This window comes from Orcinus orca, chromosome 18 (genome assembly GCF_937001465.1).
Source record: "Orcinus orca chromosome 18, mOrcOrc1.1, whole genome shotgun sequence".
Taxonomy (NCBI): domain Eukaryota; kingdom Metazoa; phylum Chordata; class Mammalia; order Artiodactyla; family Delphinidae; genus Orcinus; species Orcinus orca.
In genome coordinates, this window is record NC_064576.1 from 60,682,609 (window position 1) to 60,695,399 (window position 12,791).

At 42.2% G+C, this 12,791-nt stretch overlaps 1 protein-coding gene and 1 non-coding gene across 10 annotated transcripts in view; one reads left to right on the plus strand and one right to left on the minus strand.

The window, feature by feature from the left end:
- RCBTB1 (RCC1 and BTB domain containing protein 1) overlaps positions 1–12,791 on the minus strand; it is a 50,203-nt gene that overhangs the window by 28,361 nt on the left and 9,051 nt on the right. For 3 of the 9 annotated variants that reach the window (XM_049701058.1, XM_049701059.1, XM_049701060.1), the window contains exons 2-3: positions 5,541–5,687; positions 4,631–4,781 (exon numbers count right to left, since the gene is read on the minus strand). In XM_049701058.1, the coding sequence (XP_049557015.1) occupies positions 4,631–4,781; positions 5,541–5,687 (298 nt within the window). Of the gene's footprint in view, positions 1–4,630; positions 4,782–5,540; positions 5,711–5,825; positions 5,902–12,791 lie in introns of all 9 variants that reach the window. The other 6 variants (XM_049701053.1, XM_004274608.3, XM_049701057.1 and 3 more) reach the window with 5 other exon arrangements.
- Positions 1,670–1,776, plus strand: LOC117203136 (U6 spliceosomal RNA). The gene has a single exon (XR_004485778.2). It is a non-coding gene; the product is annotated as a U6 spliceosomal RNA (small nuclear RNA).

A 12,791-nucleotide genomic window follows, 5' to 3' on the forward strand; every position in this document is an offset into this window, starting at 1 on the left:
CCGAAGAGTTTCGTAATAAAACGGAAATGGTTTACAGGGGAGCGTGCTGCTGGGGGGATGCAGACAGGAGTGAGCAGGGAGCCTCTTTTCATCTAGGACCGACTTTGGAGCTGCCTGAGGAGCTGCTGGAACCCACTGCCTTGTGGACATGCCCTGTGAAGCTCTAACTGAACACCAAAGAGCCGCTTGCTTTACAGACACAGTTCCAAGGTGAACGGACAATATCCCATTTGGAGAGCGCCCACGTTAAGACCAGTGGATGGCAGGACTGACTGAAGGAGTCAAGAATAAATCAGTGCAGTGGGCTGAACTGCAGGCTGTTTTCCGAGCAGTGATGGAAGAATTAAGCAATGGTAAAAACCCATATGTTTGGGTCTTTACCAACTCATGGGCTATAGCCAATAGCCTGGCTGTATGGTCAGGTAGATGAGCAATGGAAACTAGACTGTTAAAGGGATGCCCACACGGGGCATGGCCCTATGGAATCACTCTGGGAATTTAAGAGGCACATTAAAGTAGGACACGATGCCCATCACAAGAAGCTGACTGGAACCACCAAGTGGACCATTTGGTGCACTCCCTTGACGCGGCCACCTGGGCCCATGGAATGAATGGGCACGGTGGGGCTGCAGCAATGCAGAGGTGGGTTGAATCTAGACATATTTCTCTTGCACTTTGAGAGGCACAAAATGCCAACAAGAACCATTCTGTCAACAAGAGAGCCAGGGACTGCAGATGGCTATGGGGAAAACTCCCCGGGGGGAAGGCCACCCCCCCCCCAGAGCTAGCAAGGGGATTACACTGGAGCAATGCCAGTAGCCTCAGGGGCTATAAATGGGATCCTAACAGGAAGAGATCCTTTACTCTGGACTGAGCCTTGCATACCAGGTAGTAGAGGCAAATACTCAAAATAGTATAAAGGACTGGAACAGAAAATACTGTACCTTTTTTTTCTTTTTGCTCAGACAAATCACTGATCAATGGCATGGGTAAAATAAAGGCATTTTAAAACAGTGTCTCAAAGATTTCTCTCACACCTGCTTCCTTGAGAAGCTACTAGGGATGTGTTTCACCCAAATGAGGGTATAATCCAAGGAGGAAGACACAGGACACAAAAAATAGGGGATCCAGAAAGGACAAAGGATCCAGAAAGGACAAAGGATCCAGAAAGAACAAAGAAGGGACATCCGAGGATGACGGTGAAATGAAGTTTTAGGCCGACGGCTGTGCAGCAGCCTAGAGTGACCAGTCCAGGCTAGAGTAGGGCGATAGAACACTCCGGAGATGTACTGATATGCTCAGAGGTGCCCAGAAGCAACACTGTGCTATAGGGACTTCCCTGGTGGCGCAGTGGTTAAGAATCTGCCTGCTAACCCAGGGTACACGGGTTCGAGCCCTGGTCTGGGAAGATCCCACATGCCACAGAGCAACAAAGCCCTTGCGCCACAACTACTGAGCCTGCACTCTAGAGCCTGCGCGTCACAACTACTGAAGCCTGCGCGCCTAGAGCCTATGTTCTGCAACAAGAGAAGCCACCACGATGAGAAGCCCAGGCACTGCAACGAAGAGTAGCCCCCACTCGCTGCAACCAGAGAAACCCCGCACACAGCAACGAAGACTCAACACAGCCAAAAATAAAATAAAATTAAAAATTAAAAAAAAAATACTGGTGCTCGCTTCGGCAGCACATATACTAAAATTGGAACGATACAGAGAAGATTAGTATGTCCCCTGCGCAAGGATGACACGCAAATTTGTGAAGCATTCCATATTTTTGTAGTGAGGTGGATGGACCTAGAGTCTGTCATACAGAGTGAAGTAAGTCAGAAGAGAAAAACAAATACCGTATGCTAACACATATACGTGGAATTAAAAAAAAAAAAGTTACGAAGAACCTAGGGGCAGGACGGGAATAAAGATGCAGACCTACTAGAGAATGGACTCGAGGACACGGGGAGGGGAAAGGGTAAGCCGGGACAAAGTGAGAGAGTGGCATGAACATACATACACTACCAAATGTAAAATAGATAGCTAGTGGGAAGCAGCCGCATAGCAAAAGGAGATCAGCTCGGTGCTCTGTGACCACCTAGAGGGGTGGGATAGGGAGGGTGGGAGGGAGACACAAGACGGAGGAGATATGGGGATGTATGTATATGTATAGCTGATTCACTTTGTTATAAAGCAGAAACTAATACACATTGTAAAGCAATTATACTCCAATAAAGATGCTAAAAAAAAAAAAAATACTGCGCTATAGAAGAGTTCCAGCATACATTTATGAAAAACAAGTAAGCCCAGGAAAACAAACAGTTGTATAAGAAAGGAGATGGCTCAGCTATAAATAATACTTATCGACTCCTAGTAATGTGAACACTGCATACTGATTTAACCAAAGTGGTGATATCCCTATAGTGACGCAATAAGGTGAGGGAAGGTAGGAGAAAGAGAGCTAAATTCTATCTGCTGTTACAAAAAGTCAAAGGATAATATCTAAAGTAAAAAAATTCAGAAATAGCAGTATAAGCATGTTAATTTAAAAATATGAGAGTAAATACCAGAAAAAAACACCTGAAGGAGTTAAAAAGTAATTCCACCTGAATAGCAGTTTCTAAGAGTAAGGAGGAGTGAGACAGAGTCCTGTTTTCTACTAAAACCCATATACTATTTGATGGTTTAAAGTGTTAAACTGTTTTTAAACTATGTGACTATTTGTAATACTTATAAAATACACACAAATATATGTACCATACATACATTAAACATCCTATATATCATGTATCATATGTATGTTGTATTAAATGTATTATAACAATCAAAACTGAATTAAAAACAAAAAGAAGACTATTCCCACAAGAAAACCAGTTATTTGGGCTTCCCTGGTGACGCAGTGGTTGAGAGTCCACCTGCCGATGCAGGGGACGCGGGTTCGTGCCCCGGTCCAGGAAGATCCCACATGCCGCAGAGCGGCTGGGTTCGTGAGCCATGGCCGCTGGGCCTGCGCGTCCGGAGCCTGTGCTCCAAAACGGGAGGGGCCACAGCAGTGAGAGGCCCGCGTACCGCAAAAAAAAAAAAAAAAAAAAAACAACAGTTATTTATATTTGTGTTTTATGTTTATTTATATCTTAATTGTAACATTCAAGACAGTCAAAACTGTAGGATCTGGACTCTGAAAATAATTCCAGAAGAAAAGTTATAGTTGCCCAAGGTCATTACTTTGAAGAAAACCAAGAATCCGAATGCATGTGTTTCTGTATGTTTGCTCCAGAAAAAACTGCTTCAGTATTTTATGGTCAGAAATCAATGCCTCATTAAAATTAACATGTGTTAGGAAAACATTAAATCATCAGGTCACAATGGATGACAAGCTGAACCAGTCTGCAAAGAAGCAACTGCTTGAAAGACCCCGTGTGATGCCGGAAGGCATGATGACACAATGCAGAGGCAAGATAATCACCTCATTATACTCCACACCAGTTCCACTCTTACCAGACAATCATGCTCACATCTGGATCTCACAGCCTGAGAAAGATGTGGAGAACTTGGGGGTAGATTCAGATGTAAGTTAAAGGCTGTTAAAAAGCTCAATACCAAGACCCACGGCAACATCTAAGGAAGCTGTGATTCCCCAGGCTAGAGACAGAAAGGCGGAGAAGCAAACGCTCCCACGTGCGCCCTACAGTTTACCCAACAAAAGGCTAGAGAGCAAGAACTAATGTGCCTAAAACATAAAGGGAAGAAGCTGGGTTATATACGACAGATTTTCAGAGAGCTCTGGGTGCCCACAGTACAGATAAATCACCAAGGAAGAATGCGCAGGCCCCTCTGGTGATCTTGGGGAGGCAGAGAGGAAAAGAAGAATCCACCCCACATTCTTTCCATATGGCACCCACACGAATGCCAAGGAAAGAACTGAGATTTCTTGAATTCAAGATTCACACAAGGAAAACCAGTACTAACTGTGTTTTTAAAAATGTACCAAGTGGGCTTCCCTAGTGGCACAGTGGTTAAGAATCCGCCTGCCAATGCATGGGACACGGGTTTGAGCCCTGGTCCGGGAGGATCCCACATGCCACGGAGCAACTAACCTCGTGCGCCGCAACTACTAAGCCTGCGCTCTAGAGCCTGTGAGCCACAACTACTAAAGCCCGCGCGCGTGCCTAGAGCCCGTGGTCCCCAACAAGAGAAGCCACTGTAATGACAAGCCCATGCACCGCAACGAAGAGGAGACCCCTCTCGCCGCAACTAGAGAAAGCCCACACACAGCAACAAAGATCCAACGCAGCCAAAAAAAAAAAAAAAAAAAGTACCGAGTAAAACCTGGACGTTGCCTTGCTACAACAATTCACTGAAAAATTAGGCTGAAGGACCACTTCATCTGCTATAGTTCATCTTCCACAACTTTACATAAGTTGTCGAAAGCCTCAAAAGTTTGCTTAAATTGCAAGTCATCCTATGGCTGTTCCAGAGGGAGCCTGAAGTGTTTAACTTTTACCTGTTTTGTGTACTTCCGCTCAGAAATTAAGACACAGATCATTCAAAATCCAATATCTGATACAAACCCACCACCCCTTAGCTTAGAATTAACTGCTCGATTTCCCACAAACAGAAGCTGGACTTATTCCCACTTTACCTTCGGTGCTGAGAAGAACATGCGGTCCACTCCCATAACTAAGGCTCTTAATCTTCTTTCCACATAAGGCTTCCAGCTTTTTGGGCACAAGTGTACTCTGGTTATCTCCAGTTCCTAGACAGTTACTGTAGTTCAGTCCAAATACAAAGACCTGGGAAACAAATAGTTCTGTCTGAGTCACTTGGCCTACATTTACACAAAAGGTCCCTTCTCCACTCTGAATATAAGACACACTAAAACTCAGTTTGACAGCTCAGTAGCTAGGAAGAGACTGACATGGTTAAGAAACATTCAGGGCTTCACTGGTGGCGCAGTGGTTAAGAATCCGCCTGCCAATGCAGGGGACACGGGTTCGATCTCTGGTTCGGGAAGATCCCACATGCTACAGAGCAACTAAGCCTGTGCGCCACAACTACTGAACCTGCGCTCTAGAGCCCACGAGCCACAACTACTGAAGCCCATGTGCCACAACTACTGAAGCCTGCACGCCTAGAGCCCGTGCTCGGCAACAAGAGAAGCCACCGCGATGAGAAGCCCTCGCACCGCAACGAAGAGTAGCCCCCGCTCGCGGCAAGTAGACAAAGCCCACGCACAGCAACGAAGACTCAATGCAGCCAATCAATCAATCAATCAATCAATAAAATCTATTAAAAGAAAAAAGAAACATTCAACCTCTGCTGACTAAAGTCTTAGAATATTTGGCTATACTATGAAACTCAAAGAGTAGTCGGGATGAGGGGTATTAAATCAAGAAACTGAAAGAAAAGACAAATTCTATCAAAGACAACCATCTTTTTGGATTTTAGGCTCTCTTCATGCCCCACTGCTTCTCAGTCTTCACATTGCACACTTTAAAGCTCAACCCCAAATAAGCCCTAAAATTAAGCCCTGGGTTTTGAGAGATGCTTACCTCGTCATTGTCAGTAACATACAGTGCTTCGTTGGCTGAGGTGCCGAAGACACAAGCTTTCCGAATAGATGCAATTTCTTGAGGTGAGAGCAGAGTGAAGATTGGCCACTTTCCTACATCCACCATGACTCTGGTTTCAAGTAATTCCTAAAAATAAGCCGACATCTCTGCTGTAACAAACAAACAAAATTCCAAAATAAAATATTAAATAACCACTAAACTAGAACAAAAAAAGACAATGTTAATACAAGGAAACAAAAGCTAATTTCAGAATAAACCACCTACTTTTGGTTAAATGGATCGCTCACTTGCCCCAGCAACGTGTCCAATCCTTCCTCTACCTTCAAACCTGTGCCTTTTCCTGTAACGGGAGGAACAACGTGCTGGAACCAACTGTCTGTCTTGCCCACTTACAAGTCAGTGCTCATCTGTCACATACATGTTTATGTGCAACCCGACAGCAGACAATGGAGAGAAGACATGCCAACTAGATGAAACCAAGGTCTTGTCAGGTATTTTCCCCTCCAGGGTACTGAGATAAAGTTAAAGGTTACAATACTCATTTGTCTAAGGTAGTTAATTCTCAACTAGGAGTGTGTGTGTGTTATAAAAATCAGAATCGTTATTTCTACCTCCCGACTCTCCCACTACCACCCACAGGATGCCCTGAAAGACCCTCATCCCTTGTAGAAAATCACTGCCACACTGAGCCACTGTTTAATGATAGAAATGGGACATCCCTCAGATAGCCTGGAGCGGCAAAAACATTAAGAAGAAGTAGCCTAAGATTTACTGGATGAAAACATAAAAGAAAGTATTATGTTCTATTCCTAATTTATATGACCACATATATACATGGACATTTCATTTCACACGGAGAAAAGTTACATGAACAAGGGTAAGAGAATTCACCCTCATCTTGGTGTCAGAGCTGATGACTACAGATTTCATGCAAGTAGCAATTAGCTTAAAGAGCACCCTATAAAATGTAGAGATATGTATAAATTTCCACAAAACTCTAAATTTGAACTGTTTAAGAAGTTTTACACAAAGAATCCTGGTCATAGTTCCAATTCTTCGAGAGTTAAAAAGTATTTCTAGAAAGTCCAGGGGGCTGCACAAAACACAAAACCTATCATGCCAAGTGAGTTTCCATTCTGGCTCTCACCTTTGGAAACTGAAAACAGAACCAAGCAGTTGATAAACACAACCAGGGTTTCCTAATGAGCTACATAACTCATGATAACTCAGGAAGTTCCTTCCCGCCCACCCTCTTTTCAGACCTCTAAAATTAGCCAAGCGAGCCAAGGTCTTTCTGGCCTCAGAACCTCCAACAGTACCTATAGAAGAGATCCCTGGGGCTTGGGCTTACTTAGCCAGGGCCTCAGTTTCCACCGCCGAGGGAGGTTTTATCCATCAGCACCAGTTTGGATGACAAGGACCAGATGCTTGCAATACCCCAAGGATCACAGCGCATATTCAATAAGCATTAAACCCCATCAGGACAGGCTGGTCCCTATCACTGCATAGCCAGACTCCTGGACTAACATTTGAATGTTCTGAAAAGTGTGCATGAATGTGTATGTATGTGCGTGCGTGCGTGTGTGTGTGTGTTGGTGGGAAGAGATAAAGGACTTCGGGGAGGGTAAAAACTAATACATAAACATGTTAAAAAATTTTTGTTTCAAATGGTACAAAAGGATAGAGGAAAGTAAGTCTCTCTATCATCCCTCCCCAACCCGCTCCTCAAAGGAAACCACTGAAACAGCTGATTCTAATTCCTTCCACAGTGTAGACTGACATAGCATTATATGTGTGAGTGTGTGGAAGCTTCCCCCGCTGCCACTTAACAGTACATCTTTGAAATCATTCCTATTAGCACATATAAGAATTACTTCATTTCTTTTCAATGGTTCTACAGAGCATTCCATGACATCGATTTAACAGCTTACCTGTTTCTACTGGGAGACATTTAAGTCACTTCCAGTCTGTTGCTAACATGAACAATACTGAAACTACTGTTTGCATACATTATATACATGTCTTTTTAATATATGTTTCTAACATAAATTCCTAAAAATGGAATTGCAGGGTCCAAGTCTAATAGCTGTTTTACCTTTAATGGCTATTTCAAATTGTCCTCTACTAAAGCAGTACCATAAAGCAGTACATAAACTAAAGCAGTACATAAAAGAACCATCCTTGTTGGCAGCCCCTTTCACCTGCATCCTTGCTCAGTGTATTATCACGGTGTCTCAGTTTTGTTTAAACTTTAATTTCTCTTATAATGAGTGAGGTTGGGATAATTTTTTAAAAATAATCACAGTCATAGCAACAATAATAACTAACACTTCTTGAGTATTATGTGCCAAGCACTGTTCCAAGTACTTTACATTTATTAATTCATTTAATCCTCACTTTATAGACAAGGAAATGGAGGTAAAGAGACTTTAAGAGTTTGCTCAAACTAGTAAGTGGCAGATTCAGGACCTGAAGCCACGCCACCCGAAGCCAGCATGTGTACCCTTCACCTCTCGGTCTCATGTGATTAAGAGCCCAGGTGCCATTCTTTTACATAAAGTCCCTATTTCTCCTACTGGACTGCCATTCTTTTCTTTGTTCTTGATTTATAAATGTTCTTTGTATGGTAAGAAGATTGTCTTAAATGCTTTTAGAAGTAATAGAAAAGATGCCCCCCAGGGCTTCCCTGGTGGCACAGTGATTAAGAATCTGCCTGCCAATACAGCAGACATGGGTTCGAGCCCTGGTCTGAGAAGATCCCACATGCTGCAGAGCAACGAAGCCCGTGCACCACAACTACTGAGCCTGTGCTCTAGAGCCCACGAGCCACAACTACTGAAGCCCGCGCGCCTAGAGCCCGTGCTCCCCAACAAGAGAAGCCACTGCAATGAGCCGCCCACACACCACAACGAAGAGTAGCCCCCGCTCTCTGCAACTAATGAGAGCCCGCGCGCAGCAATGAAGACCCAATGCAGCCGAAAATAAATAAATAAAATAAATTTATAAAAAAAAACAACAGAGGGGGAAAACATAAGAAATGAAACAATGTGGATATCTATAACCAGGTAGATAAATTCCAAGAAAATCCAGATGCCTATTTTCCTAGAATATGAACTGTATAAAAGCCTGTATCAAAGTGTATCAAAATTTAATATTTTATGGTAATATACAATTACATTTTAGATGGGGGGGAATAATTACATTGGCCAAAAATATGATTCACCACCTTTAACATTACAACACAAAAGGATATTACCATTCAAAGTTATACAACTTCCTGACAGCACTATAATCATTCTGAAGTCATTAATCACTTTACAGGCAACTCTGCCCTAAGGGTTTGGTAATCTGCTGAAAAATAATCAAGCTAACTTGCATAATGATGGCTTATTATACAAACTGAGTTTACCCATTGCTAAATTACTTGAAGCATTATTTAACAAGACATTTCTCCAAACACTTGTAACTTGAGAGTCAATATAAAAGCCAAGTCATATATCTTCCATGTCCACACCCTTCATAAAATCAGAAAGCATCACCAGTACCCCTGGCCTGGTAGAAAGGACAGAGATTGCTGAGGACTGGGTTTTAGTCCCAGGTTTACTTTTTTCTTTTTTGCGGTACATGGGCCTCTCACTGTTGTGGCCTCTACCGTTGCGGAGCACAGGCTCTGGACGCGCAGGCTCAGCGGCCATGGCTCACGGGCCCAGCCGCTCCGCGGCACGTGGGATCCTCCCGGATCGGGGCACGAACCCGTGTCCCCTGCATCAGCAGGCGGACTCTCAACCACTGCGCCACCAGGGAAGCCCCCCAGGTTTACTTTTAATCAAAAATAACCATGATAACCTTCCTGAGCCTGAGTTTCCCAAAAAGCTGTTCTATAAAAATCTACAATTTTATGTTAAACATGTAAGGAAGAAGTTATGTGGATTTATGAACACATGAGAACAACAAAGGCAGTAACACTGGCCAAGCAACAAATTTACTGCTAGCAACTCAAGAAGTTAGTAGGATTCAGCAGTAATTAACCAAGTGCCTAAAGAAAGATAATCCAATGTTTTCCCTTCCCATGTTACTGTGCATCAAAAGGGAAGATGCTAACAAAAAGCTAAACTATGTGCTTATTCTCAAGTAAAAAACAAACCAAAAACCCCACAAAAACCAAAAGTATTCTGTAAGACTGAAGTATGTTATAAAACAATATGTACTGGGACTTCCTGGGTGGCACAGTGTTAAGAATCCGCCTGCCAATGCAGGGGACACAGGTTCAAGCCCTGGTCCAGGAAGATCCCACATGCCGGTGGAGCAACTAAGCCCATGCGCCAGAACTACTGAGCCTGTGCTCTAGAGCCCGCGTGCCACAACTACTGAAGCCCGTGCGCCTAGAGCCAGTGCTCCACAACAAGAGAAGCCACAGCAATGAGAAGCCCGCGCACCACAATGAAGAGTAGCCCCCGTTTGCCGCAACTAGAGAAAGCCTGCGTGCAGCAACGAAGACCCAACGCAGCCAAAAATAAAATTAAATAAATAAATTTATATTAAAAAACAATGTGTACTACGTGAATACAATTTTTTTAAGTATAACGTATAAAGAAAAAGGATATACACACACCAAAATGTACTTCACTGGAGAGAGTAGAGGTGATATTTTCTTCTGTTTAAATATATTCCAAATTTCTGTAACATACACTTTGTGATCAAAAATATTTTATTTAACATCTTTATTGGAGTATAATCGCTTTACAATGGTGTGTTAGTTTCTGCTGCATAACAGAGTGAATCAGCTATACATATACATATATCCCCATATCTCCTCCCTCTTGCGTCTCCCTCCCACCCCTCTAGGTGGTCACAAAGCAAGGAGCTGATCTCCCTGTGCTATGCGGCTGCTTCCCACTAGCTACCTATTTTACGTTTGGTAGTGTATATACGTCCATGCCACTCTCACTTCGTCCCAGCTTACCCTTCCCCCTCCCCGTGTCCTCAAGTCCATTCTCTACGTCTGCATCTTTATTCCTGTCCTAAGTATTTTAAATGAAACTAAAGCTTAGTTATTTTAATTATGCTTACCCCCTAAGCTGTTAAAAGTTTTAAGAGGTATTCTTGCTTTCAATTCACAACCTAGGGTGGCAGAATGTTTCAGGCAAATCTGTAAAATGAGTTTTTAATATAAACTTAAATGTAGAAGGTGTGAATGTAAAAGGGTACAGCCAACATGGAAAACATTATGGAAGCTCCTCAAAAAATTAAACATGGAATTACCATTTGATCTAGCAACTCCACTCCTAGTGTAAAGATTTTAAAGCAGGGACTCCAGACAGTTGTACACCAATGTTCAAAGCAACATTATTCACAACAGCCAGAAGATGGAAAACCCAAATATCTATCAACAGATAAATGGATAAACAAAATGTGGTATCTACCTACAACGGAATGTTATTCAGCCTTGAAATGAAATACTGACACACAGTACAATAGGAATGAACCTTCAAGACATTATGCTAAGCGAAATATGCCAGACACAAAAGAATAAATACTGTATGAGTCCACTTACACAAGGTACCTAGAGTAGTTAAATTCACGGAGACAGAGTAGAATGAGGTTGCCAGGGCGTAGGTGGTATGGGTTTGGGGAGTTATTATTTAATAGATACAGAATTTCAGTCAGGATGATGAGAAAGTTCTGGAGACTGAGAACGATGACACTGGCATAACTTAATGTCATTAAACCGTATACTCAGAAACGGTTAAAATGATAAATTTAATGTTATGTATATTTTACCACAACTTTTAAAAATCAAATAATGATCCCATGGGCATTTATCAAGCCTGTATTAATAAACTCAAAGATGCATTTTTAAAAATTAAATGTAGAAGTTTCAGACCTAAAAAATAATTCTGGGAAAGTATAATCATAATTCTGTCTTGGGAAGGCAAGCTCAGATTAGGGAAATTCTGAATGGAACATTTCTAAAAGAAATATCACCTTCTTAGAACTTTCCAGAACTTACAGCAATTCAAACTAGACCAAACGAATTGCCTCGATGAACAGGTCCTTCCAGGGCTTGATTGATAATCATAAAAATGAGTTGTAATTAGCATGTCAGTTATGTTAGTTAACTTGTGAAGTTCAATGAGACAGTGACTTTTTTGCATTATTTTTATTCATTATTTTATTTAGGAAATACTTTCTCATAAATAGCACTGACATGTTCAGACTGAATTATCACTCATGCATTAACAGGTGAATCAATGATTTTTTTGCTCTATGGAGATAAAGCAAGGACAGAAGAACAGAAAAGAAAAATGGAAGCAGAGATTGGAAAAGAGTTTAATGCTCTCAAAGGATAATATGCCAACCCACTTGGATCTCCGTATTTTCTTTGGCACTTGAAAATACATCCTGTGTTCCCACAGACTGACTCTGTGTCCATTAGTACTACAGATCTATATCCCATTCCCTGGGATGGCTTTTCCTAGCGACTGGCACTGTCCCTCAGAGAGCTGGTGGCATGGGGAAGAAAAGGTTATTTCATTTTACACTCTGAAAGCAAATTCAATCAAGAGGACAAACACAGACCTTCCAACTTTAGAAATCTACATCTAGAACTGGAAGTCTGAAGGAGCAATGTAGCAGCCAATCTTTTGAACCCTCTAAGAGCACATTTGTTTTCCCTTCCCCTAAGAACCAAGTGTTAAGAGAGGGTGAGGGGAAGGCTTTGTTTTACTGATCCAACAAAAATATATTTGAATATGTCTAGAGAGTTTAAAAAACAACATGAAATAAAGAAAATAATATAGGAAAACTTTGTTTTTGATGAAATAATGGTCTCAATACTAAACAATACCAGAAATTTAGGGTTGCCTCGTAAGCCAGCACGTGGCTTCACAGAGACCTCGACGCCCAAATTCTAACCAGGTGTATTTGGCGCAAAGGAGACTGATGTTACTGATGAGACTTTACACCTCCTAACCCATGTTCTGCTGACCTAAGAGCTTGCTAAGGAAAAGAGGTCAAAACAGAGTGAGCAACCCAGAACTGGTTAGCCCCGAGATTCTGACTGCTTTTCTGGTGTCATCCTTCGGGCATGAAGTGAACTTGTATCATTCTTTATCTTGGAAGCTGATATCCTCACAGGAAACAGGAAGGACTCTGAATGTTGGGACAATCCATTGAAAATGGCCTGTACGTTCCTCAGCATACAAGCCATAGCCAGGTTTAGACTATTTG